Source organism: Truncatella angustata (genome assembly GCF_020726525.1).
Source record: "Truncatella angustata strain MPI-SDFR-AT-0073 chromosome Unknown BKA67scaffold_6, whole genome shotgun sequence".
NCBI classification, from domain to species: Eukaryota; Fungi; Ascomycota; class Sordariomycetes; order Amphisphaeriales; family Sporocadaceae; genus Truncatella; species Truncatella angustata.
In genome coordinates, this window is record NW_025763386.1 from 1,765,674 (window position 1) to 1,791,469 (window position 25,796).

General features: G+C 47.7%; 14 protein-coding genes across 14 annotated transcripts; 9 read left to right on the forward strand and 5 right to left on the reverse strand.

Moving 5' to 3' along the window:
* The first annotated feature begins 335 nt into the window (after positions 1-335).
* On the forward strand, positions 336-1,692 carry BKA67DRAFT_344180 (short-chain dehydrogenase/reductase 2). The gene has a single exon (XM_046096321.1). It carries the CDS (start codon positions 441-443, stop codon positions 1,443-1,445), a length of 1,005 nt encoding a protein of 334 aa, XP_045956281.1. The 5' UTR covers positions 336-440; the 3' UTR covers positions 1,446-1,692.
* Positions 1,693-2,302: 610 nt separating this feature from the next.
* BKA67DRAFT_572659 (uncharacterized protein) lies at positions 2,303-4,287 on the forward strand. The gene has a single exon (XM_046103301.1). The coding sequence runs from the start codon at positions 2,493-2,495 to the stop codon at positions 3,990-3,992; it is 1,500 nt and encodes a 499-aa protein (XP_045956282.1). The 5' UTR covers positions 2,303-2,492; the 3' UTR covers positions 3,993-4,287.
* Positions 4,288-4,575: 288 nt separating this feature from the next.
* On the forward strand, positions 4,576-4,881 carry BKA67DRAFT_537851 (uncharacterized protein; the record flags this gene model as incomplete). The annotated part of the gene is made up of 1 exon (XM_046100394.1): positions 4,576-4,881. The coding sequence occupies one exon, from the start codon at positions 4,576-4,578 to the stop codon at positions 4,879-4,881; it is 306 nt and encodes a 101-aa protein (XP_045956283.1).
* Positions 4,882-6,892: 2,011 nt separating this feature from the next.
* BKA67DRAFT_344215 (plasma-membrane choline transporter-domain-containing protein) lies at positions 6,893-8,903 on the forward strand. Its single transcript, XM_046096322.1, has 3 exons — positions 6,893-7,292; positions 7,354-7,411; positions 7,513-8,903. Exons 1-3 carry the CDS (start codon positions 7,032-7,034, stop codon positions 8,787-8,789), a joined length of 1,596 nt encoding a protein of 531 aa, XP_045956284.1. The 5' UTR covers positions 6,893-7,031; the 3' UTR covers positions 8,790-8,903.
* A 113-nt stretch (positions 8,904-9,016) lies between these two features.
* BKA67DRAFT_660778 (uncharacterized protein) lies at positions 9,017-10,195 on the reverse strand (the record flags this gene model as incomplete). Its single annotated transcript, XM_046107686.1, has 2 exons — positions 9,017-9,764; positions 9,825-10,195. 2 exons carry the CDS (start codon positions 10,193-10,195, stop codon positions 9,017-9,019), a joined length of 1,119 nt encoding a protein of 372 aa, XP_045956285.1.
* A 695-nt stretch (positions 10,196-10,890) lies between these two features.
* On the forward strand, positions 10,891-11,526 carry BKA67DRAFT_537854 (uncharacterized protein; the record flags this gene model as incomplete). Its single annotated transcript, XM_046100395.1, has 1 exon — positions 10,891-11,526. The coding sequence occupies one exon, from the start codon at positions 10,891-10,893 to the stop codon at positions 11,524-11,526; it is 636 nt and encodes a 211-aa protein (XP_045956286.1).
* Positions 11,527-11,636: 110 nt separating this feature from the next.
* Positions 11,637-12,921, reverse strand: BKA67DRAFT_344222 (uncharacterized protein). Its single transcript, XM_046096323.1, has 2 exons — positions 11,856-12,921; positions 11,637-11,733 (listed from the first exon to the last, which is right to left on the reverse strand). The coding sequence occupies exon 1, from the start codon at positions 12,800-12,802 to the stop codon at positions 11,870-11,872; it is 933 nt and encodes a 310-aa protein (XP_045956287.1). The 5' UTR covers positions 12,803-12,921; the 3' UTR covers positions 11,637-11,733; positions 11,856-11,869.
* Positions 12,922-13,374: 453 nt separating this feature from the next.
* Positions 13,375-14,982, forward strand: BKA67DRAFT_520991 (major facilitator superfamily transporter; the record flags this gene model as incomplete). Its single annotated transcript, XM_046098232.1, has 3 exons — positions 13,375-13,684; positions 13,736-13,982; positions 14,031-14,982. 3 exons carry the CDS (start codon positions 13,375-13,377, stop codon positions 14,980-14,982), a joined length of 1,509 nt encoding a protein of 502 aa, XP_045956288.1.
* A 1,047-nt stretch (positions 14,983-16,029) lies between these two features.
* Positions 16,030-16,947, forward strand: BKA67DRAFT_520396 (uncharacterized protein; the record flags this gene model as incomplete). The annotated part of the gene is made up of 1 exon (XM_046098175.1): positions 16,030-16,947. The coding sequence occupies one exon, from the start codon at positions 16,030-16,032 to the stop codon at positions 16,945-16,947; it is 918 nt and encodes a 305-aa protein (XP_045956289.1).
* A 434-nt stretch (positions 16,948-17,381) lies between these two features.
* On the forward strand, positions 17,382-17,963 carry BKA67DRAFT_537858 (uncharacterized protein; the record flags this gene model as incomplete). The annotated part of the gene is made up of 3 exons (XM_046100396.1): positions 17,382-17,498; positions 17,698-17,803; positions 17,863-17,963. The coding sequence occupies 3 exons, from the start codon at positions 17,382-17,384 to the stop codon at positions 17,961-17,963; spliced, it is 324 nt and encodes a 107-aa protein (XP_045956290.1).
* Positions 17,964-18,184: 221 nt separating this feature from the next.
* Positions 18,185-18,797, reverse strand: BKA67DRAFT_572672 (uncharacterized protein). Its single transcript, XM_046103302.1, has 2 exons — positions 18,650-18,797; positions 18,185-18,574 (listed from the first exon to the last, which is right to left on the reverse strand). The coding sequence occupies exons 1-2, from the start codon at positions 18,671-18,673 to the stop codon at positions 18,293-18,295; spliced, it is 306 nt and encodes a 101-aa protein (XP_045956291.1). The 5' UTR covers positions 18,674-18,797; the 3' UTR covers positions 18,185-18,292.
* Positions 18,798-20,787: 1,990 nt separating this feature from the next.
* Positions 20,788-21,171, reverse strand: BKA67DRAFT_572675 (uncharacterized protein). The gene has a single exon (XM_046103303.1). The coding sequence runs from the start codon at positions 21,150-21,152 to the stop codon at positions 20,841-20,843; it is 312 nt and encodes a 103-aa protein (XP_045956292.1). The 5' UTR covers positions 21,153-21,171; the 3' UTR covers positions 20,788-20,840.
* Positions 21,172-22,047: 876 nt separating this feature from the next.
* BKA67DRAFT_537861 (uncharacterized protein) lies at positions 22,048-23,190 on the forward strand (the record flags this gene model as incomplete). Its single annotated transcript, XM_046100397.1, has 5 exons — positions 22,048-22,357; positions 22,421-22,555; positions 22,607-22,737; positions 22,791-22,914; positions 22,964-23,190. The coding sequence occupies 5 exons, from the start codon at positions 22,048-22,050 to the stop codon at positions 23,188-23,190; spliced, it is 927 nt and encodes a 308-aa protein (XP_045956293.1).
* Positions 23,191-23,482: 292 nt separating this feature from the next.
* Positions 23,483-25,755, reverse strand: BKA67DRAFT_637736 (dihydropyrimidinase). The gene is made up of 2 exons (XM_046105700.1): positions 25,353-25,755; positions 23,483-25,292 (listed from the first exon to the last, which is right to left on the reverse strand). Exons 1-2 carry the CDS (start codon positions 25,521-25,523, stop codon positions 23,967-23,969), a joined length of 1,497 nt encoding a protein of 498 aa, XP_045956294.1. The 5' UTR covers positions 25,524-25,755; the 3' UTR covers positions 23,483-23,966.
* Positions 25,756-25,796: the final 41 nt, after the last annotated feature.

Consider the following 25,796-nt stretch of genomic DNA (forward strand, 5'->3'; position numbering starts at 1 on the left):
CTACTACCATAGTAGTGATTTGCCATTGAACTCGGCGAAATGAACTGCCATTTGTAAACATTGAGTCTGGATCTGCTGCGTTACGAGTTCCGAAGTCCGAGGCGAGCTGCCATGTATAATTAGTCACTGCCGAACCGCCATTTCGCGAAATCTTACGCTGTGGGGAAAGTTGCATCGATGCGCTAAGCTACCCCAGATCTTCAACCCCATGACAACTGTGCATGTGCCCGAGGCCCGACACTTGAGTTGATTGGCGATTGTGGCCCCGAATATGATAATCCGTAAATGGATATAAATAGACATAAATGGATACCCCATTTTTTTCCATCTTAATCATCTTAAGTTAATCAGTGATTTTATTTTCACTATTCTGAGCCCCACTTCTCTTTCGTTTCCAGCAGATATTTCGTCGCCCAACTTGAACGTGCGTCAACGCAAGCATGGCCGTCTCCCTGCCGTATTTTACTGGTCTCTTCTTGGCGATAGTCAAGTATCTGCCCAAGCAACAGCAAAGCCGTCTTGATGCGATTCTGGCAAAGTATGGCACCGATACCAGGCTTGTAGTAAAGGCTGCATGGGTTCTATTTGCATTTGGGATCGTGCGGTCGTTGAACCAATTTCTCAATACCTGGGCAATGAATCATTGGCGACTATCCGCTCATAAAGGCTGGGACTGGTCGGAAGAGGTCGCTGTCGTCACGGGTGGCGCAAGCGGAATTGGTGAGAAGACAGTGCTCGGATTGGTCCGCAAAGGAGTGAAAGTCGCAATCCTCGATGTTCAGCCACCGCTACACGATCTCAACGTTGAGGGTCTGAGATATTACGATTGTGACATCACATCTCCAGAGTCTGTCCACCGAGCTGCCAGTGCCTTGCGGAGCGACCTTGGACATCCGTCTATCCTCATCAACAATGCGGGCATACAAATCTCCAAACCCATCCTGAGTACCGACATCGACAGTGTTCGCAAAGTTTTCGAAGTCAATACAATATCTCATTGGATAACAGTCAACGAATTTATTCCGCACATGATCAAATTGAACAAAGGCCACATTGTCACAATTGCTAGCCTCGCATCCTTCGTGGCGTTACCTTCTGGTGCCGATTATTCAGCTTCTAAAGCTTCCGCATTGGCCTTCCATGAGTCTTTGTCAACTGAGCTCAAAAACATTCACAAGACTCCCGGTGTCATTACGAGTGTTGTTCATCCTAGCTTCGTCCAAACGCCCTTGATCGAGAACTTGAGTGGTCAGCTGAAAGCAGCTGGAGTGGTGTTGCTCTCGAGCGAGCTGGTTGCCTACAAAATATTGGATCAAATATTCAAACGTAAGGGTGGACAAATCATTATTCCCGAGCGTGTATCAATCATTTCTACTTTGAGGGCTTGGCCCAACTGGATGCAGGAGTTGTTTCGCGATAGATTTGGTAGAGCGACCTCACGATAGTCAGAACGCCGGCTAGTTCGAAACCAAGAATAAAAGAAACGAACATCTAAGTTGGATGACAGCAAGGTGGACTTATTCACCTCTGCTCTCACCAAAGGTTCCTGTGGACAAATATTATGATGGGCGTGCAAGGGTAACAAGCCATTAAACCTGCTCGAGTTCTCAGGCTACTTGCATTTAGCAGGAGGCCCCCGCCAGAAACGTAGCAAGTCCCTAGGATACTACTAAATGCCTTTAAACAGAAAGCTTTTCTTACACATCGTGGAAAGCGGCTATTGATGGACACGTCACGTATGGTGATCAGTAGCAGTTGATTGATAGAGTGTGATGTAACGGGAGGAACAGAGCTAACCTCTATTCCACTGAAGGCTACCTAATCTGGTGGCCACAAGTGGATACCTAAGGCGTCCAATCGTCATAGTTATAGTTATACTGACAACCTATACTTACTAATTACGGTTAGATAACTCCTTAACTATATATGAACTCGAGACTAGACTAGTCTAAGGTTAGTGGATTGAGGTTCCATAGACGGATCATGGCCTTGCCTACTGTAAATGCCGAATTTCACGTGGGAATCATTGCATCTCTTGTGCGACAATCCTAATACCATGTCTGGCAAACGTCGCGCTGCATGAGAATAGTCTTAAGTAGGCGCGCTACTCCGCACATTGTGCGCTACTTGTGTGGCGGCATGAGACCGCTCGTTCCACGTGCAGCCCGGGAGTGACCCGAAGTCCGAGTTCAAAAACCGAAAAACGACGATCCTTTAATTGGTGGGTGGGGTGTATGTGGCTTAATTGACGTTTGGGTAGACGTTGAATTTGATGGTGTTTGTCTTTTCGAACCAAAGAGGCGGCGAATCTTGCCTCGGCTTGTTTCAAGCGCAAACTAGCGTCGTATTAACATAGTTTGACATTACCTAAGTAGCTTGATTGCGAAATACATAATATATCCTGCCATCATGCTTTCGATATATCTAACAGTGTTCAGACCTACTCATTCCGCTACTCACTCGGACCGTCATATTTTCAAAATCTCTTGACCATGACACAACTCACAGCCAATGCGAATTCTGGACTGCCGCAGATATCAGACGTCATAATCGTCGGTGCTGGCATTTCAGGAATCAACGCCGCCTATCGAATCCAATCCGAGGCGCCTCAAGGCACGACGTATCTGATTCTTGAAACAAGAAATTCGATTGGAGGCACGTGGGATCTTTTTCGATACCCAGGTATCAGATCCGACTCTGATATAATTACCTTTGGGTTTGCTTGGAATCCGTGGGACAAAGCAGAGTCCATGGCATCTGGGCCTGACATCAAGGAATACATGATTAGATCTGCACAGAAGTTTGGAATAGACGAGCACATTCTCTTTCAACGCTCTGTCGTCTCTGCAGAATGGTATCGTGAAGAGCAACTGTGGACCTTGACTGTGCAAGAGTCAATTTCAGGATCGGACATAGTAAAGCGCAACATTCACAAGTGCCGCTTTCTCATTATGGGAACAGGATACTACGACTATACGGAACCACGGAAAACAACTATACCTGGCCTCACAGACTTTAAAGGGACCGTGGTTCACCCACAGTTTTGGCCGGAAGACCTCGACTATAAAGATAAAGATGTCGTCATAGTCGGGAGCGGAGCAACTGCCATAACACTTCTCCCATCGATGTCCCATCAGGCCAGGCACGTTACGATGCTGCAGAGAAGTCCGACCTATGTTTTCTCTCTACCACTGCGAGATAATTTGACGACGTCTCTACGTACTTGGCTCCCTACCTCAATATCAAGAGTGCTGACTCGAGCTCTTTGGATTTCCCGGAGTTGCTTCACGGCCTTTGTCTGTCGCCGCTGGCCGGACTATATTAGGCGTAAGCTCAAGGAAGCGACCACCAAGCAGCTCCCACCAGGAATCAGCTGGGACCCTCATTTTAACCCGCGCTATAATCCTTGGGAGCAACGCCTATGTGCATCTAAGGGCGGCGACTTCTACGCTGCTCTTCGGTCTGGCAAAGGAAGTGTGGTCACTGATAACATTACACGAGTGACCGAGAACGGTATAAAGCTAGAATCTGGTGAATCTTTGAAGGCCGATGTCATTGTGACTGCGACTGGCCTCAAGCTCAAGTTTGCGGGCGGCATCAAAGTGGCAGTTGACGGTGAAGCCGTTGATTTCTCGGACAAGTGGGCATGGAAATCCGTCATGGTACAGGACGTACCGAACATGGTATTCATCACCGGTTATGAGAATGCTTCGTGGACGCTGGGAGCCGACGTGAGCATCCGGCACTTCATACGACTAGTACGTGCGTTGGAGAGGAAACATGCAAAAGTGGCTATCCCTCGATTGCAGGAACAGGAAGTGTCTATGAAAGCAGGATCACTGTTCAATCTATCGTCAACATACCTCAAAAGTGCCGGCTCTATATTTCCAAAGACAGGATCGGGGTACTGGAACGCGAAAAAGAATTATATAGTCGATATGTGGGGTGCGTCTTGGGGTGATGCTACCGCTGGTCTCGAGATTATTGGCTAGATCAGTAACTCTTTTCAAGGATAGAAATAGTGGCATTATCTTTACTTATCTACAATTGACGCTTGCTTCTCTCTTTCCCACCCACCAAGTATGTCACCGGCATCCTAAGGTGGCTCAAAAATCAATCAAATTTCCGTTGCTTCACCAACAACCTTGTGTTGTCTATTAACGCGCGAAATTCTGGTGATCTGGGTACAGGCAGCAAGAATATTACGATCAAATCAAAATAACAAGAAAATTAAATAAGAGTTTATAGTTAGAGCCGCTTACATTCCTCCTCAAAAACTTACAGTCATCGTCCAAATAGAGTATAAGCCCACCTATGCCATTACCATCCATATACCAAAGGGCTCAACCAAGGATTGTGTGCTATGCGACAGTGTTGGCCCGTACAACTATCTGCGGATAACTGCGTGTGATCATAAGGATAATCATATGGTGTTAAGGGGGCCGACCACGTAGCTGGCCAAGAAGATGGAGTGGACGGGTTGAGAAACTAGAACAATGGACCCGCGAGCGCTTTACTCAAGCCAATTCTGTTAATTATAAATGGAGTGGGCAGGTTTTCAAGCTTGTCGATTTTATGGCATACATCGGCAAGAAGCAGGAGATTGACAGCATTTTTATTATGACTGGTGATTCTGGTAACGGACTGACTCAATTTCTCCTCGGCAGTAAGCTCATCGCGGATGAGATTGAGGGCAAGCCGAATGACTGGGCGCAATTGTACTTGTCGAAGCGACTCGGTTCAATTTTCAAATCAGTGCCAACCATGATCCCTCATGATTTTCTAGTCAAAACTCAATACAAGCGTTTCCTGGAATTTTACATCACAGACATTGGGGATCTTATTCCTGGAAGCGGTGGAATCCTGAATCCTGAATCCTAAGACCTCGAAGCTTTGACAGTGCCTAAGGAGAAAATGTCAACATCGCCAGGATGAGCGCACTCTGTGCTCGTCTTCACGATGTGGCTTGCTGGAACAAGACCGAGAAGTCTTTTGACTGTCCTATTCATGCCAGTAGATTCTCGGCCCAAGGTCTTTGTATCTCGGATCTTGCCAAGGCCAACTTGTCAAGGGAACAATAAGACATTAGCGAAGATATCGTTACGCATGGAAAAGAGAAAAAAGAAAAAAAAGCATTGCGGGAAAGCAAGCGTCAAGGGATTTACGGTGGCATGGCGTACCTTGTCGGGAACATGATAGCATAAGTCTTGACTTTTCAAATGGCCATAAAAGCTGGGAAATTCGCGGGTACCTTGACAACCCGTATCCAGGACAGGTACTCCCAAAAGATCTACGAGCTCTGTTCGGTAGTCCCACAAAAGGCTCAAAATCGACGTAATTGTACCATTCAGTCATACGTGACACGGTGATGCATTAGTATTCTCCGTCGACTGCAGAGTCCAATAAACCCGGTGCTTCGTGGGCTTGAGGCGACCTGCTTTCATGCCTCAAATAATTTGGGAAGCCAACAATGACTGCCGCAACTGATTTATTTGCAATGCTTTTGGAATCGGGTATTGATCAACTCATTGAAATCTGTGCTTGGCCCGTGGATATTAGAGCCAAGCGCTGAAGTCTCGGGAAAGGTGCGTTGACCTTTGATCCTCGTGAGACGTACATATCAAAGTAAAATGAAAGGTAGGCCACAACATCAGCACACCACTGATAGACTATTTCGACATCGGCAAAAGATGCTGGGGTCATGTCTGCGAAACATTGGACAACAACGGCACACTCTGACCCACTGTCCACCGCCAGCTGGGTTCCCATCGTTCGGTTAAGCGGCATTTGCGCAGTGCGAACTTTGAACTTGGCAGGGAGTGCAACAATGATCAAATAAAGAGGACTGGGGTTTTGTGATTCCTTCAGACGCCCGACCCCAATTCTTCGGCCGGTCGCAAACGTTGAAGTCTAGGTGCTTGGGTTCGAAAAGCCAGCCTATAGTTGTGAGATCTTCCTTTACGTCTAGCGGTATCCATGAAGTCAAATTATTGATGATTTTAGACTTCAAAGCAGGGGAGGGGGGGGGGGGGGAGCGAGACGACCAGCCATAATTTCTAAAACGATAGTCTCAGATGTGGGAATTTGCTGTCGGTTGTCATGGTGGTTTGTGGTCTCACGACTTTGTCCTCCTTCAACTTGGATTGATCCCGTGATGGATGCCAGTTCTTCGGATTGATGCTGCAGCCATTGGGAGATTGGGACAGGTTGAGAAATCAAACGTTGGTCTCGGAGCTTAGACCAAATATATTACATGTCAGTGATGGTATGCTTTACGAACGGTGACGCTCAGATGATCATGTCGCTTCACTGAATGAAATGTTCAGGTCAAGTGCTATATGAAAGTGGAGATGGCCGAGATGTCACTGTGCCGTAAGGCCGTCTTGGCAGGCACATGCACCGTGTCCATCTCCACGGCGTTGAATTGCAAAACCGTCTGCATATGCGATGTCAACGACCAGGCGAATTGCAACGAAGCGATGACATCAACATTTGTTATTTGCCGTGAGGGCATGCACAAGCTAGCTGAAGTTTTATCTTGGTCAAGCTCAGGCCAAGTCTGCAGCCTGCATGTACCAAACTGGCGGCCACGAAATCAGACCAGGCGTGCCAAGAGGGATGGACACTGAGATAAGATACACCAAGATCCAATAGCACGATGCTAGCGCGAGAGATAACCCAGAACAAGCAAGCTACCGAGCCTAAAACATCTACTGTAAGATTAATTGAAAACTGCGACAAACAGACGCTCATTTCAACGGCTGCCTCTTCTTTCAAGTTTTCCCATTCTAATACCTCAGATTGCGCGTCAATTGACAGATTCCACCAGTCGAATTGCCCGTTGTCGCATCTGCCTCGAGTCGTGATTAAGCTTAACTTAAGCTCAAGATCGGATATCTTTAGTCCGGCTCCATCTGCTGGGATGGCCTACAACTCGTCCGGGGGCGAGGGCGCCAACTACTACAGCGGCGGACAGCAGAACGACAACAACAACAACAACAACTACTATCAGATGCAACAACCGCAAGAGTATGGGCAACAGCAACAATACGGGCAACAGCAACAATACGGGCAACAGCAACAGCAACAGAACGGGCAACAGCAACAATATGGGCAACAGCAACAGCAACAATACGGACAACCTCCCCCTGGTCCTCCACCAGGACAGGGCTATCCTCCTCAGAACTACAATCAAGCAGAGCAGGGCTACGGTGGAGAGAAGCCCACGTTTGATCAAACTTTCAAGATCGAGAAGCCGAAATGGAACGACCTCTGGGCTGGCATCCTTGTTCGTACAATCCGACCTCAAGTTAAACCTTGCTTTGATGCGCGCGCTGCTGACACAATTTCAAGCTTATCGCAGTTTTCCTAGGCTTTGTAGCCGTCTCGGGCATTGCTCTTCATGGATATTGTAAGTTCATCAGCCCATCTGAGCCCCATCCAAGATTTATGCCACTTTGAATTTGGCTGCATCACAAAACAACGGCAAGAGTGTTCTGACTTTATATACAGCTACCACCAGGAATATCAGTGGTGGCGGCATCTATAACGGAACCCATGCCGTCGGTCTCACCACAAATACTCTTGTGTTGTTCATATTTTGCCTCTGCATTGCCCTTGTATTCAGTTATGTCTACGTTTGGCTTGCGCGGCTGTTTCCCAAGGCCTTTATCTGGATCACCGGCATCCTCAACATTGTTTTCGGACTTGTGACCGCCATCTACATGCTCGCTCGTCACTATTACTCTGGAGGAATTGTCTTCTTAATCTTCGTGGTGTTCCTCGCCTTCGCATTCTACACGTGGATCCCACGCATTCCTTTCAGCGCGCTGATGTTGAAAACATCCGTCGACGTTTCCAAGACATACGGTCATGTCTATCTAGTCAGCTTTCTCGGGGGTCTGTTGGCAACGGCTCTAGCGGCATGGTACAGCGTCACTTTTGTGGCTATTTACGCTCGGTTTGAGCCTGGTCAGAACTCATCATGCAACGCCAGCGGTGGAGGCTGCAGCTCAGCCAAAGTCACCGGGCTAATCGCATTCATCACTTTTGCCATGTACTGGATATCCGAGTGGCTGAAAAACACTATTCATACCACCATTTCCGGTGTCTACGGGTCGTGGTATTTCCAACCACACAATCTACCCCAGGGCGCTACTCGTGGTGCACTGAAGCGGTCCTTGACCTACAGCTTCGGCAGCATAAGCTTCGGCAGCTTGATTGTGGCTATTATCAATTTCCTACGACAGATCTGTTCTATTGCTCAGCGAAGCGAAGCTGGCCAAGGAAACATCGTGGGAACCATACTCTTCTGCGTCTTGGGATGCATCATCGGCATACTCGACTGGGCCGTTCAATTCCTCAATCGCTACGCCTTTTCATACATTGCGCTCTACGGAAAGGCTTACATTCCAGCTGCCAAGGACACATGGAGTATGATCAAGCAGCGGGGTGTTGATGCTCTCATCAACGAGTGCCTCATTGGACCAGTACTGAGTATGGGCGCGACCTTCGTAGGTTACGCATGCGCGCTCATGGCTTACCTCTACATGATTTTCACCAACCCATCCTACAACTCAGATGGATCTTATACCCCGGTCGTGGTTGCTTTTGCCTTCTTAATTGGACTACAAATCTGCAATATCTTTACAACGCCAATCAGCAGTGGTATTGATACCATCTTTGTGGCAACAGCCTGGGAGCCCCAAACTCTGTACAGCGAGCATCCCGAGCTGTACCAAGAAATGGTCAGAGTTTATCCGCAGGTTCAGCAAGCTGTCCACCCTTAGATCATTCAACTGAGGAATTATTGATTACTGAATAGCCAGGAGCTGTATCGCAGCCTAACAACTCGACTCAACTATTAAAGAATCCGATTCAGCAGGTGGATACAGTTCACACTGGATGGGGGACGTTCTAGCCTTTATACACAGACTAGTAATCATATTTCATTTTCCTTCGATGGAAGTCTCTCCTGCTGTTGAGCAGGTGTAACCTAAAACCAGCAACATCTAGTCTAGGCAGCCTTTTTCTTCCGATCGCCCGTCTCGATTTCAACCAAAAGGTTTTCTCTCTTGTTCCACACCAGTGCCATGGCAGTTCCCGGTCCTGCGACGAGTGCCACTCCAACAATATTAACTGCAGCCAAAAGCATCTGTATAGGGGTGACTTTGCCACGAACATATCTTAGGTAGTCCACAACGACTACCCAGCACCATACCAAAGACGACGCATATATGATCCAGAAGTCCCACAAGAAGATGTAGTGTAAACCCAGCGCTGTGTTCTCTTTCCAGATGTTTTTATTAGGCACGAAGACATATTTGAAAGACAGTTTGGGATTCGTTGACGTGAAAAACAAGTAAAGCGTAGCCCACTGCGTGAATGTTGAGACAATGCCGGCGGCCACATAGATTCGCTTCAAGTGCTTGACATCGGAGGTCCTGGACGAGCTTCTTGAACTTGAAGCTAATACTGGGGCAAGAACTAGGAGTAGCAGGTTGGGGAACGCAGGTGCAGGTTGCCACAATGCTGTCAGGTTCTGCGTAATGTTCAGATCTCCCCAAGGGAGGTACATTGCGATTGTGGGGACGAGATAGCCGACTGCAAGTGCTGGGAGTAGCGATTTCGCGTAACCCAGCGATACTTCTCTACCAGAGGAAAGGTAGGTCTTCTTTTTGGATGCGAGAGTAAATGCGAGATGGTAGAGCGGGACAATTGCTGCACCCGCTACGGTTTGGTATAGGACCGCCCAAATCGCAGTGCTTGAACCATTTTCAGTCAGGTATGCATATAGGGGATCCCAGTATTCCACAACAACTTACTAGCTAATGATCCGCCCATTGTTCCGTTGTCGCACAGCCTCAATGTTGATGATGGACAAGACTGCGAAGAAGTTCACCAGGAAATGAATTTGTTGTAGCCGGATTCCTTCATCCCACCCCGCGGGGCCCGTGAGAAACGCGGGCACGAGCCAGGTAAAGAGGAAGTCGACAGCTTTGATGCCAGTGTAAGTCTGCTTTATGAGCGTCCCATCCTCCCAGCGCCCTTCTGTGCAGATCTTTTCAAAGTTGATTGGCACGCCATGGATTGCGCTCTCGATGCGCATGAAGTAGAATCCTGCGAACGAAAAGAGCGCGAAGATAGAGATGACTAGGCTGTTGAAGGGCCGCGTCGAGTCGATTTGGCCAGCCATCATAAATACTACAACTCCGCAAGACGCTGTACTTGACGGGAAGACTACGGAATGGGCAAGCTTTGGATTAGGAAAAGAAAAACACTCAATTGGTAATTATATTTTAAAATCTCACATCGTATGTACCCTGCTTGATTTAAATCAAGAGAAACCTAGGTTAGCGCCTTTCTACTAATCTTAGGTTAGACTAGTTGTAAGCGGCCGCCGCATCGGGAGAACATCTCGTAAATGGAATCACACAATATCCTCCTATCGAATCGCTCAACAACAAGCAACTGTCCAGAATAAATACAAGGTTATACCAGTTTGACCTATAGATTGTCACATTTGATCAAGGCATCGATCTTCAGCCTGAGACCTGCCAATTTTGCCCAGGTCAGTTCGAAAGTTAAAGCATACCGAAAGGGGCAACCGACCGAAGAATTGAGCACAAGCGGCATTATCAATGATAACAATGCGCATTGCCATGCCTTCGTTGTGCTACCGTTATTGTCCTAGTACCATCACTTGTGTCCGCTTTGATACTCGGCCACTCCGAGGACAAGTGCAATTGCGCTTGTGAAACACAATGGGACAGGGCCTGTACCACTTCCCTAAATGTTGACAATGAACTTGTTTCCGGGACATAAATACATAACTGTGGCAGCTGATGCAGGGAGGGACTTGTCCATCATACAGTGTTCTCATCGTCTAGCATGACCACTCTGATCTACATACTAAAGAATAAGGTCAGGAACTTCTTTTGCCTAGGGTCGCAAAGAGATCCTGGGGTGTCGTCTCGTCAACCAGAGATCAACGTTCAAGATGCGCCGGACCGTGCACATACTGCGGCGCAGCTTGATGCAGTCGATATGGACCCGTTCCCTGATTTTGACCCGGCTGCTGACTGGAGTTGGGTCGAGGACATTTTAGAGCACTGTACTCCTAACTTCTGGGGCGGTGAGCGGCCTCACCGTTGGGATTCCGGCTTCGTTACGATTGGTCCCAATCGTGAAAAGGCCAATGGATACGAACAGATAACGTCCTTGATGGCGGATCTCAACATGCAACAAAGGGATCACATGGATGAGTCTCTATCATTTTGGCCCTACCCTCTATACCAATACGGGGATCCGCCTACCTGTGAGTTCTTCGCGAGGCAACTGGTAGTACATGCGGGCCAGAGCATTTGTACAGACGAACTTGACGATGCGCTTGATAAGGTCATCCGTGAATTGGCTGGTGACTATGCCTGGAGCCATGCCGAAAAGGCCAAGCAGGAATTCGAAAATTATCCCTCGCTACGTGTACTGCGTTCAGATAGCTTCGGTACCAGGCACAGCTACACGTGACGCGCGCCGCCTGCCTGAGAAAACTACACGAAAATCCAGCAGAGGTAATCTGCGGAAACAGAGAGCCTGTCGCTGACGTCGTGAGAAATACACTGAGCGTTCACTTCCCTGGTGGAATGAGATCCTAGCTCGAGTGAACTATGATCGCTGAGTGCAGCATATCGATCGTGTATGTTGATTGCAGATTTCTCTAGAATTGGACGTGATCTGATACGGTAGTTAGTAGGCTTACTATAGTTGTAGCTACACATGAATCCGAATGAGAACATTGCTGAGAGATGGAGATCGTTTGTCCCGTATGAAGCACCGGAGTGAGTTATTGAGCTTACCTACTAGATCTTGATTATGCTGTAACTCGAAACTGCGCCGTTTCATGTACCGCATTATAAAGCATATCTCCATCTCTAACCCAGTGAAATAAGCAGGAGCCGCACGCACTCCGTGTGCCGAATACATTGAGCTCGATTAATTCGCACTGCTTGGTTTGATCGTCGAACAAGACATCAAACGAGAACCCTTGCTTGAGCAATAGGTTGTCCGTCTCGTCATCAGAACGTAATGCTTGTAATATCTGCAACCTAAGCGCTTCACAGCCATGGCTAATATTGCGCATAAGCTGCTGTGCATCCTCAGTAGTCTGGTCTGCATGCTTCCAGCGCTTGTGCCATTGATACTGGCTGATCCCTGAGATCGTGGAGCCATCAGGTGGACAGAACACTCGATATTCGTTCTCACTGCGCATACGCAGGTCAAAGGGCAAGAAGAACAGCTCGAACTGTTCCCCAGTTTCCATGCATTTGAACAAAGCGTTACGCGCCCGTATCGAAGTTACTAAGAGAAGTACAATCTCTTCAGCAGAGTGGAGTGATGTGATTTGGGGATTCTTCCGAGCACCGTCCTTAGCAGAGCATGCATTTAATCTCATGAAGAGACCCTCTTTAGGGAATTTGAGGGATGAGAACTTGGGGATGATCTCTTCATCGATATCTTCTCTGAACATTCTGTTGACAGTGCGGGTCTGAATTGAGGCTTCTGCCGCATCAAGCAATAATCGTGCTTCTCGTCTAGAGAACGGGATTGTCTGCATGGACTCAAGGCGAAGTCCACGTGATTGAAGTATCAAAGCCAGCCACCGCTTGAATGAATAAGGCTCCTCAGATGGTCGTTCATAATGCGGCGCCTCCTCTGCCGTATGAAATGATGTGTTGAACTCAGTAGGGTGCTGTAACTGTAGATCAGCAAGAACCTGCACGTAGTCAACCTTGATCAGATGCATATTTGAACGTGAGGTAGGCCACAGGTCAAATTGGGTAAAGTACGGGTATTGAAATGAACGTATGAAATGAGTTGTCGCACAACCCGACTGAGTAATTCCGAAGAGAAAAAATAAAATAAAAATCGAATTTCCTTTGGGTGTAATGAAGTCACATGGACGTCGAGGCTTATTATCGGAGCAGCAAAAGCGTACACATGCTCAATATATCAGCATCAGGCTCTTGCCTGGGACTTATGGGTCATGCCTGACTCAAAAGACCAGACTCAAATGAGACTCGGCTTATACACGACCACTTGGTATGGCCGACTACCCAAGCTTCAGGCAGGTTAATAGCACTTGCGGTTTTATGAGCAGGAATGCAGTGTGTTCTCAGATCGAGCGGCTGGGTAATTCCACTTCTGATAGGCCTGCGGCACAATGCCCCACTGCAACGCGGTCAACGTAGTCGTGTTTGCTAATTAGCGTGCTGCCTCCTAGGGATCTTCTGATTTGCACAGCCTGGAGATATTGATCTTCCTTTTACTCTCCAGCGCCTCGCATCCTGTCGAGCACAACGCGCGCTGAAGCTCGACATGGACCAGTGTGGGTCGATTGAAAGAGAGGCTTTTGTCTCTCTGTCTACGCCACGTATAAGGCGCTCAAGGGCAGCCATAAGCGCTCTGCTCGGTTTACTACTGCTCGTCAATCTCGCGACGAGTCTTTATCAATTACCGCTCAACAGGGTCGTTGAAAGTCGTTTGTGTCGCGATTACTACAGGGAGAAGGAGCCGTCCAGGTTTGGCCCAGATGACAGTATTTCCGAAGATTTATGCAAGCTTGACGATGTTCAAAAGAGTCTGGCATGGATCCAAGGTGCAATGGATACTGCTTGGATTATCGGTGGTGAGTCATGCGAGTGATAGAGCAATTAGTACTGGCGACTGATTCGCATAGACTTCGTCATGACCATTCCCTTAGGCTTTATGGCTGAGAAGTACGGCCAACGCGCAGTTTTATGGCTTAACATTGCCCCGAGAGTGTTCATGCTGTCTTGGGCTGTCATGGTGGGATATTTTGATCAGCTGTTCCCCACCAAAGCCATCATCGCGGGCCCCTTCCTATCAGTCTTTGGTGGTGATTGCGTGTTCAATTCGATGACTTACGCCTTAGCCGCTGGAATTACGGATGACTACGTACTACGGTCAGTTTATCACATCTTGAAATACTGTCTCATGCTCATTGTCTTCAGTGCGACTTACTTTGGATGGATGAGCTCTGTGTCCTATGTTGTTGCGCTGCTTGGACCTGCCCTGGCTTCAGCTACTATGACTGTAATGCTATGGCTACCCTTCTTCATCGGAATCATACTTTTGGCACTAGCAGTACCCGCGATAACACTGCTACCTGATCATCCTCATACTGCTGATGCAAATGTCTTCGGTAATCAGGAAGAGGTGCTGTCTCATCCACTCATCTCATCTCCTTTACTTAAAGCTCAAACTTTGGAAACTTCCGCTCTGCAGGCTATTTCCATGCGATTCGGAGAGCTCAGCTCTATCTTGGCCAGCCATCCACGCAACTTGACGCTGTTGTTCATCTCGTTCTTCTTAACATCTCTAGCGAGCTCCGACACTAAACTCTTAGTGCAATATATATCCAAACGGTACCATTGGAGCTTTGCATCAGCAGGCTATCTTTTGTCGAGTAAGGCAGTCATGAACTTCGTGCTATTGACTGTCATCATTCCATGGGTTTTACGCTCAAGACATACACGTAGCCTGAGGAGCAGTTCGCCGGTCTCAACAGATAGGGCCAATTTGCGCTATGCCCAATTGTGCTTGGCTATCTCGGTCATCGGTGCTCTCGCTATCGGACTCGCTTCTGAGCTTTGGTTCCTCATTCCATCTTTACTTCTCTACGCGCTTGGCTCCGCTCTACCAGTATTTACCTTATCACTACTCAAGTCGTCTGCAATCGCGCCGGAGGAGTATAGCAACCCGAAATCAACCGACGTAGAGACGCATCTATTCTCAATCACCATGATGATCAAGACATTAGGGTCTTTAGTTGGAGCGCCACTTATGGCAGCGTTATGGATTCGAGGCATCTCACTTGGAGATGCAGCACTAGGGGTCCCTTATTTTACAAGCTCGGCGAGCTATGCTGCTGCTATGTTGGTTCTTTCGAAGATCCGAGCCTAGATGCGAATGTATCTAATCAAACTTCTCTTTTTTCTATGCATCTGACCCGAGTCATCAACAAACTCGCGTATTATGTATTGCGGCGAAGATCTCGACTGTACTAACTTTATTTCTGGTCTAATGGTGGCCGTCATATAACCCGAACCTACCCGCTAGAAACGTGCCAAGAAGTATTCCACCCATTACGGATAAGAAATATCCGATGTTCATTGTCATCAATGCTAGCATTCTGTGCTGCTTGGTTGACCATTTGGCGCCTTGTGAAAGAGCGGCGTTACGCAATAGAAAAGAAAATAGAAAGAAAAAGGACACCGAAAAAAAGGTAGCATGCTGCAGATATCCGATTCCACCAATGATCACCTCAAATACAGCACCACTGGATTTAGTAGCGACGTGGAAACGATGACTATACCATTCCGATCTGAGCTGTCCGAACACGTTCTTCTTGCCTTCCAACTCGCCGTCTTTTGAAACGATTGCTGGTTTATCAGCAGGAGTTGCCAATTATGGCAGATAGAGCTTTCGGCATGCTATAATCATAAGCTAGGCTATGTGGCCGGAACTCACGGTGCATCTCCACATGTGGTAGGCTAGAAACTCGCCTTTTGTTTATCATTTCTTCAAGCCAATAATAGTCTCGCCAGTCATATGATGTCGCTCCGAGGAGTATTAAAGTAGTGGCTGTCCCTGATAGTCATAACTCGTACGGCTCCGAGGCCTACCTATACGGCGTTCTTTCTACCTTGGACCACGTTTTCGCGGAGCGGACCAAGCTAAAGCAAAGCCCCACTCAAAGTCCGCAACTCCGCAGCACAAGGTCCGCTATATCGGAATTGTAAGATCCAGACATAATTTAATACTGCAATTATATATATTGCGGAGTAAAACGATTTTATTAAATCATTAGTGTTAAATTTATCGTCCCAGAACTCTGCATCGATTATCAAACTACTTATTTGTGTCTCACCACAGCCAGTGTTATCACAACCTGAAGTCATCCACTTCTAAACTATACTTCCCGTCCAGCAATAAATAACCAGAGTCGTCATGTCATCTTCCAAGAGACTCACGATCCTAATAACTGGTTGCTCACCAGGCGGAATGGGTTCGGCTTTAGCTATCGCCTTCCACGACGCCGGACACCACGTGTTTGCATCGGCGAGGAATCCGTCTAAGCTGACGTCACTCGCCGCGCAAGGTATCGAGACTCTAACCTTGGATATTACCTCTTCATCTGACATTGCGTCCGCTGTGTCCTCTTTATCGTCTTCTTTACCGGAAGGCAAAGGCCTAGACATGCTCATCAACAACGCTGCAGGCAGCTATACGATGCCCATTGCGGACGCGTCGCTGGACGCCGCAAAGAAACTCTTCGATCTGAACGTCTGGTCACAGATCGCAGTCACACAAGCTTTCTTACCATTACTGCTCAAGTCCACGACGGGTGGTCGCCCAAACCAAGCCATGATCGTGAACCACACTTCGGTCGGGTCCATGGCGGCGCTCCCGTTCCAAGGTGTCTACAACTCTTCCAAGGCGGCGCTCGCCATGCTCTCGGAAACAATGCGCTTAGAGCTGGCTCCCTTTGGGATCCGAGTCGTCGATCTCAAGACGGCGGGCGTGCGCACAAACATGATCTTCAACAACAACGTCAACAAAAGTGCCGACCCCAGCGCCAGGCGGCTGCCGGAAGGTTCAATATATGCACCGGCGCGCGAAATCGTGGAGTCCGCCATGAGCCAAAAAGATCTTAGCGAGAGAGGTATCACAGCGGAACAGTGGGCCAATGAGGTATCGGCACTGCTTCTGGGGAAGAGCCCACCGGCTGTTATCTGGAGGGGTGAGAGCGCGCTAATGGCTCGGGTTGCCGTCGGGTTGCCGTGTTCTGGCTTGTTTGAGGGTATGATAAAGAAGATAACCAAATTGGACGTTGTAGAGGAGATCATCAAAGAGAGTAGGAAGTAAGCTGGTTAGGTGTCACTGTCGTGTCACTACACGCAGATCATTCTTGCCATACATTGCGCAACAGCCATAATATTCCATGTAATCCTATTAGAGTTTCTTATCAAATTAAAGTGTTCAAAATTATTGTGTATTGTCCTGTAACTTTCTACCTTTCCCCTTGCCGCCGTTCCACTATGTCGCTACGAATAAGTTCGAGAGGCACATTACTATGCATCTGGAACAATTATTTCCGTTCACTGTACCAAGGCCGGATCAGGATACCTTTAGCGAGGAAGGACCGGCTGCTAATGTTTTAACTCACACCATCATCGAAGTCCCAGTCAACAAGTAGATTGGTCGCAGAGGAACATGCGTCGCAAAACCAACCAATTGATAAATAGGGAGAGAACGGAAGAAGAAAAAAACCATATACCTAACGCAGTTAAACATCTCTTATGTCCCTGCTTTCAATCGTCAGTCTGAGTGTATCGTTCCAAGTAGTGAAATTGATTGAGAGGTGCTTACGGCAGATTTTTGTCGATATCTGGGAAACAATGCGCTTACTAGGCCAGGTGTGTACGAGGTTACGATCATATCATCCTCAAATCTCCGGTTTCTGCTGTTCCTTACCATATTGTGCGGAGCCCTTGGACTGGCAAATTCGGTCAAAGATACTGGATTCCATCTTTCCCGAATTTAACGAGTTTAAGCTGTTCATAAAGATTTTCTAGAAGTCGCTAATTTTAAACACTAATGCCTACTCTTGTACAGGGATCGCTCGATGACTTGAAAGCAGACCCAGCACTATGGGACGAAGAGAAACTCCTGTTCTCATTAAAAGACCTACTTCCAATTAGGACATCAGACACGCACCAAAGTAGGCAATATGATCGTCCAACAACTATGGTACCAGGCCAAATAATCACCGTGTGGCAGGTTCTTTCGTACAACTGGTTCAAAGCTCAACATCACAAGAATACACCTATGCAATCAACCCGGTACCTGCCCTTAGTATTTTCTTGCCCTCTATACCATAGTAGTCGACACGAGTATCATTAAAACATAGAAGTATGGGGTGATGTGGCACAATATAACAAGTTCATCCTTTAAGCTTTTACTAGGATCCTTCTCATACACCCTATAGCCGTGTTACACTGCATTGATGATAGTTTGCTTCGCCAAGACACGTGCAAATATGATTGGGTTATGCTTAAATGAATGAAGAGTCGATTTACATGATCTCAAAGTCTTATATACTGTTTTGGTTGCCAAATTTGATAATCTGCTAGAGAGTAAGATTTAATCAGCCAGGAGCGATGGCAATAAAATTAAGGTATATATCGCATGGCAGTAGAGATCAATCTGTTTAATGGACAGTATGATGCTCCAAAGCGAATTCTTCCAGCGAATCGTGATCGCGACATTCATAATGAGGAATGCCCCAACCTTGGATTCCTCGCCGTTCTCCGTGTTCGTTAATCTTCGCCCACTCAACCGTCGGATCAGCGAAGCACTCGATCGCTTGCCTCAAGTAATTAAAGCAGTGATCCATGTGGAATGGTGAAAATGTCACCCCATCGTGATCCAAAGGCTTGCCGTTGGGCATGCGCATCGCGTCTGGCAAATATGCAAACTCTCGTATTGTTGCCTTTTGTGATTTGCAAAGTCAGCGTATATAATTTATGGAACAATGGTCCTGTTCACGAAGCACAATTTAACCTACCAAGCAGTGAAGTTGATGGAACATGGCAATCCCAAATCGTTCGGAGTGTTGGCTATCAGGAAGCCCAGGTTCATAGCCAAACTCCTCGATCGAAGCGGACGGAATCGCTATAGTATGCGTCTCAAAGTTCTTCAACCACTTATCCCACCCTGCTGCAGCTCGCGATGTATTTCCAGACCAGTCAGCACTGTCAGTAAAAAGGACAGGAGCTGTTGCAAGCCCAACTACATCGAATTAGCCATCATCTTGCGTTCAACCTCGCTTAGTGTGAAGCATACTTTGTGGAACGTAGCTTCTATAGGATCTCGGGGAGAGTTGACTAAGTCCATGCTTGTACGCAACACGGATGATTCCTAGGAACACAACGACCGTGATTACGTGATGGAGAATCGACACTCCATTGGGATAGAACCGCGGCTTGCAGACTGCTTGACATAATCTATACACTCGGTTCGACTTTTGGACATGCAGGATATCCTTTTCTTGCTCCTCGATAGGTAGCAAGTTTTCGCGGGACATCTCACTTGAGCTTGTACGTGACATCTCAACAGAGGTTCTGGTATAACTAAATGACATACGACGTGGTAAGACGTAGCAACAGTCAAATATCGAATGAATTACAAGACCAGAGAAGGAATATCTATGATACCGAAAATCTCGCGTATCTCAGTTTGGTATTCCGCTTCATGAACGCTCTTCCAGTGTTGAATTTCAGGCCCGGCCCGGCTGTGACTCGCGGACTACTTCATTTAGAAGGTAACACGGCCAACGTGCAAGACTAACATGCAGTGAGATCCTGATCAACATGGAGTACGCAGGAGACTTTGGGAATTTGTAGGTGAAGAACATGGTTAAACAGACCTACAGCGTTATAGTGCATATTTGCCCCCCATCGTCGGCCAATCGACGCACGTGAGGGGCACACAGGATTACGCTAACCTAGCAAGCTAACCCTTCCGGAGGCAGAATCATAGAGCGATAAGCCTTTATTCTGCAGCAATCCGTAGTAACATATATCTAAAGTTGCATTATATCCACCCTTCCACGCCCTTTGAGCGCCCGCTAGTTTCTGTCACTCGCTTGACCTCACTAAGCAGCACGGTCTAGATTCCAACTATCTGAAGGAGGCTGTACCCGAAAATGGCGTCAGCACCTGCCTGGACATACGCAACCATGGATACGGTATCAGTACAATCACGTTCACGAATGGGGACGTGAATGTATTTGTGTCCTATTGGCAGCGGCCTATGGGCGACGGATCGTATACCTTGTCACGTCGCAAATCATAATCTTCGGCTGTGGAGTGCTGACGATATGCCACAGTTTGTCCATATTTGCCTTCAGAAGAACTTTTGGCTCGAGAGAAATCCCTCGGCATACCCATCTATATTGAAGTTGATAGCTATACTATATTGGGCCGAGGGTTGGCCTACCGGGGCTTGCTTTTTTTTATACCAATCAGATTTCTTGTTTTGGTACTTATTTCACATCTTCTGAACTATAATCGGGCGTTTAGATCCACCACCTTGTTTTCAGGGGAAGGGGTTGTGTACCCGTCATGCAAGCTGGCAGAATACCCACCATGTAAGCTGCCCACAGAGCTGCCAGAATCGAACCGACTACATCGCTAGAGGGCGGTTTACCGCCAGGTCCTTTTAGTCATGGCGAGAACCTCCTATATACATCTAGACTCAATGAGAAGATGTAATTTCTTTCGCACATGATCATGTGCGTAACTGTCCCTGATTTGAATCACCCCACTGCTCACTAAAGTGACCTCTGTGGTCACCCACCAGAGGTATTCGTGCAAGGCTAGGATATAGAACTTTAAGCTTGGCACTTTTACCCAAAAACGATCTTGGGGGCTTATTAAGCTCGTCAATATTTCAATCATAACTCCAGAAAGCCCCTTTCGGTGACCACATAGGAGACGAGCTAGTAGCCACACACATAGAACTGACTGTGTTTTCATGTATTTCTGTCCCAAAGATTATCTACAATTGCCGACTTAAACGTTTTGCATACATGTCCGCCGCTTTTGATGAACTTGAAATTGAACATGTATAGCTATTGATATCAGAGAGGGGCAATCAATGCGCTTTCCAAGTCGCTCATAGCTCGATAGTCCATCCGTACTCGATAATGTACCCTTGTCATCATTACCTCGACCTCCTCTCACAATCATCCAAGGCTATAATGGCCGTAGGTGACTTTTGCGATTGAGTCTAATAGCTGTTATGGGCGGCAGCGACAGCGATGCCATCCTCGTCACGCTTATAGCTGTTATGCGCAGCAGCAACAGCAACACCATCCTCGTCGCGCTTATAGCTGTTATGGGCAGCAGCAACAGCAACACCATCCTCGTCACGCTTATAGCTGTTATGGGCGGCAGCAACAGCGATGCCATCCTCGTCGCGCTTATAGCTGTTATGCGCAGCAGCGACAGCAACACCATCCTCGTCGCGCTTATAGCTGTTATGCGCAGCAGCGACAGCAACACCATCCTCGTCGCGCTTATAGCTGTTATGCGCAGCAGCAACAGCAATACCATCTTCGCCACGCTTGTTGCTGTTCCGCCTTGTTAGATATATCTCAATATAAAGTGATGCTGTAACTTACTTGTCGTGCATAGCTCTCCCTTCAATTGAAGCCTCTCGGCGTTGGATCGCCAACCCCTGGATAGGTGTCAGGGCAGCATAAATTGCAAGAACAGTGGATAATCTCATTTTGACGATTTTGTACGATAGGGTGTGGTGAAAAGAAGGACTTCTGGAACAGGCGGCGAATATGTGATGCGAGATAAGTTTGGCGTTTTCGGTTCGTTCTTTATAATCCCGTGTTACTATAAGTCGACAATACACTTTTCAAGACCTATGGTTAACTATAATCTGAGGTGAGATCCCGGGTGTCCCCACCATGCCGTTGGGGATGTCTTGCATCTGCAGTCAGCCTCCACCTGCCAGAAGAGGGAATCCAGCTAGCCGAGGAGATACGGGTGAGAAGAAAAAGAAGAGTGAAGAGAAATACCCGAAAGTACCAGTCGCCACCCTGGGTTGACTAAGAACAGCAATAGCCTTACTAACAATGGAAGGAGAGCGCATCTAGACCGCGGAAACAAAGACGAAGTGGTAATTGGTCGAGCTAGGACTTCAAGCTGCAGCAACAAGGATAAGTATGGGAAATGTACCCGGACGTATCTAATGCAAGTGTTTGACCAGGATAATATAGTCCAGGTCAATGTCAAACTTCCTGCACAAAGATAACCACAATAAGGCATATGTCTCTGATGAATTGCGTTTAACTACGGCATATATATCCCACACTGCAAGGGCCAGTCATCTCTCTTTTCATTTACCACCTTCATTAGCCCTTTCAACCAACATTGCTCCCTCGCCGATATGGGCTCTCCACACGCAGGCGTTCTGTCAGGCCCAAGAAACATCATCAAGAAGGTCTCACAGACAATAAAATATAGAGACAACTCCGAAGATGATGTCCGTTATGATCCTTTGGAAGATGAGAAATCTCTTCTTGAGCAGCACGAATCTCAGTCCTTAGGGGACGAGAGGACGCGAAAAAGGTTACTATTGATTTCATCTGCGCTGATCTTAGTACTCTTGGCCATTTCGGTTGTACTCAATGTCTTGTCGTGGCAAAAGCTTTACGTGCTTCAGCAGAGTTCCCATAGCCATGGAGTTGAAATATTCGGTATTAAAGATTTTACCTCCCCCTAGTAATCTAGGAACGTGAACTAATTGTTGACTGTACCAGATTCACCACTTGATACACAGATGGGCATCCAATATCATACACAAGCCATCAATGGGTCTGTGAAAAAGCCGACTCTCTACCGTCAGAGGCCTAGCCAGGAAGTTGACGACGCATGGCTTGCACTCGGCACGAACTGTAAGGTTACACTCGCAGATAGTGAATTGTCGCTTATGATGATTACTCTAGTTGGATCCATTGCCATTCCCATTGAGGAAGGGCCGAAATTTGGCATCCAAAAAGGCCAAGTCCAACGGGTCGCCGAGCAAGGTGGTGGTTATATGGCAGATCTCTTTGTGTTTCACGATCTTCACTGCCTGGTACGTCTTTTTCTTAGTTCAAGCTGGCGGTCACGCACTGACGAGTACCCAAGAACCTTATCAGACAGACTTCCCATTGGAACTGGGATTATTACAGAGCCAAGGCAGGAACTGATGAGGCTCCCGGCACTGCATTCGAGGCCTATGTCGACGAGGATGACCTTTGGGAGCACTTCAGTCAGTATGCCCGATTCCGGCATTGAAATCACTACTCATACGTCTCTAGCTCACTGCCTGGATATGCTCCGGCAGTTTATCATGTGCAACGCGAACACTGCCATCTACGGACAGTGGTGGGTGAAAGACAAAGGACCAGATAAGGACTTCAATTCCAATGCGCAATGCAAGGACTTCGATGCTCTTCTGGAGTGGTACGAAGAAAATCATGTCGATATGGATACCGCTCTGGTCAGGAAAAGGCCAGGTGACGTTGTTATAGATGAGCCGACGTAAGTGGTCATCGGCACATACTCCTCATAACAAGCAGCTGTCAAAAGAGTGGGGACTTGTTGATCCTATCTTGGATTGCTGTATTTCGGTAATAAATGTTCTCTCATGTATTGTTGGAGATGCACGAGATCATTGAAGGATCCGGTTTTGCCAAGCTCTCCCTTAGAATGGTGAATTAATTAAGCGAATAACGTTAATTGATTGTACTTAACTTGAATGGCGACTCATAGGAGTGTAAAACATGCCCTCAAAGCCATGGAGACAATATATGAGGCATCATAAACAATCTGACCTACGCACATAAAAAGTTTCAGGCAACTCTGAAAATCACTCCAACTCCTGACTCTGCCGATACCCCACACACGTCTTCCTCCCCGAACGGCATGATCCGATTTCACGGATAAGTGGCGTGGGATTTTACGAGGAATGTATGAGATGATACGGGGTTTCTCATGACTACGGCTCTGTTTTCTTCGGGTCTTTCCGACATTGCTAGGACATCTTAGAGATGTGTGGGAATGATGTGGTATGATGACCTAATCCGATCGCATCAAGGAGACCCTGGTCATTTGTTTCCCTTAGCCTCCGATTTTAAGAATTTTGATAGAAGGTCCTTTGTAAGGAAGTTTGAATCAATAATTATCTATAATCAATCAAGTCACTCAAAGTTTACCAGGAACCATAAGGGGGGGTTCATACAGAGCGAATAGGAAGAGGGCGTAGCCGGTGAGCCTCATCAGAGTTTAATACACGAAAGGATTCTCGGTCGCTCACACCATTTAGAGGTTTTCGAGATCAAATGCCCCGTCCTCATCTACTGTTTGCCAGATATCATTCAGGATGCCTGGAGTTCTCTTAATGAATTGACCGTACCCCTTTGCGCCCACAATGCCTTCGCCATCTCTGTCCCAGACCACCTTGCCTCGTAGGATGGTATATCGCGGCCAGTTATCAACCCTACGGCCCTCGTACGGCGTGTAATCCGCGGCATGGTGGAGCATACTGTTGGTGACCTCGAGGGCCTCCAGCTTGCCGTTCGGATACCAGATCACCAGGTCGGCATCGGACACACCGGGGATTATGCTCCCCTTCCGGGGGTAAAGCCCATAGAGCTTGGCCGCGTTCGTGCTGCTCACTTCTACGAACTTGTTAAGCGCGAGCTTCCTCGCTGAAAAGGCCAGTGGCAGCCTCGTCTCAATACCCGGTAGGCCATTCGGGATATACCTGAACTTGCCGACGGGATACTCAGGTGTGATACAGGTCTTCTTGCCCGTTACGTTGTCCTCATATCGGAAAGGACAGTGATCGGAGCTCAGCACCGCGAACGTGCCGTTCTTGAGACCTTTCCATATCTGCAGTTGATCCTCCACGTTCCGCGGCGGCGGTGAGCAAACGCACTTTGCCCCTTCGAACCCTGGCTTGTCCAGATCATCGCGGGTCAGTAACAAGTACTGAGGGCAGGTCTCAGCAAAAATGGGCTGGCCGGCTGTTTGGGCCTGGCGGATGCGAAGAGCGGCTGCTGGGTCGCTAATATGTACCAACAGGATCGGCGTGTTGGCGATGAGTGATGAAAGCGCGATTGCTCGATTGGTGGCCTCCGACTCGAGCAAAGGCGGTCGTGAATTCGAATGATACTTTGGAGCAAACTTTCCTTGGGACTCGAGCTGGTCGGTCAGCCAATCCAGGACGTCACCGTTCTCTGCATGAATCATCGTCAAGATGTGGTTCTGACGGGCAGCCAGCAGGACCGACAAGATTTCATTGTCTCGCAGTTGCAGAGCGGCATAAGTCATATAAATCTTTAACGATGTTACACCCTCGGTTGTGGCCAATTCCTTGAATTCAGATAGAGCTTGCGCACAAGGGTTCGAGACTAAAAGATGCAGTCCATAGTCACAATAGCTGTTGCCCGTCGCCAGCTTGTGAGTATTTTCCAGAGCTTTCAGTACGGAGTCCTCAGTCTTCTGCTGGGGAGCGAAAGCAACTATAGTTGTGTTGCCTCCAGCAATAGCGGACCGAGTTCCTGTCTCGTAGCTGTCTGCGGAAGACCCCTTCCCGAAGAGACTCGGCTCTTGCAGATGCACATGACAGTCGATACCGCCGGGCTGCCATTGAGTCAGTTAATGGATTTTGGGGTCTTCTATGATACACCCAAAGTTGCTTACCATGACATATCCACCGTCAGCATCGATCAATCTCGTGGTTCTTGCGCCCTTCAGGAAGCCCGATGGCGAAAGAAGAACAATCTTTTCATCTTTGATTGCAATATCGTATGGGGCAATGTCGGTTGCCGTGACACAGACGCCATTGGTGATAACTAGATCGTACTCGTTCATGGCGATTGTTATTTGGATAGGAACATTAATGCCTCAGTGAGGAAAGACTATCATTGAATCTGAGTGCCAATGTTTGAGCACGACCGCGGCCGTTATGTCCTCATGTGGATAAAACATTCGGCTTAGAGCACTTCATCCGCAATACGTGCGGCAACCACATCGGTACAGCCGCCACCGTGCATGTCGGCTCCCATCGGTACTCTCACATTGTTGCACGCCGAAGACACGTTCGTGGGGCCAAGTGGTAAGAAGCTCCACTAACCTAGTCTAGTC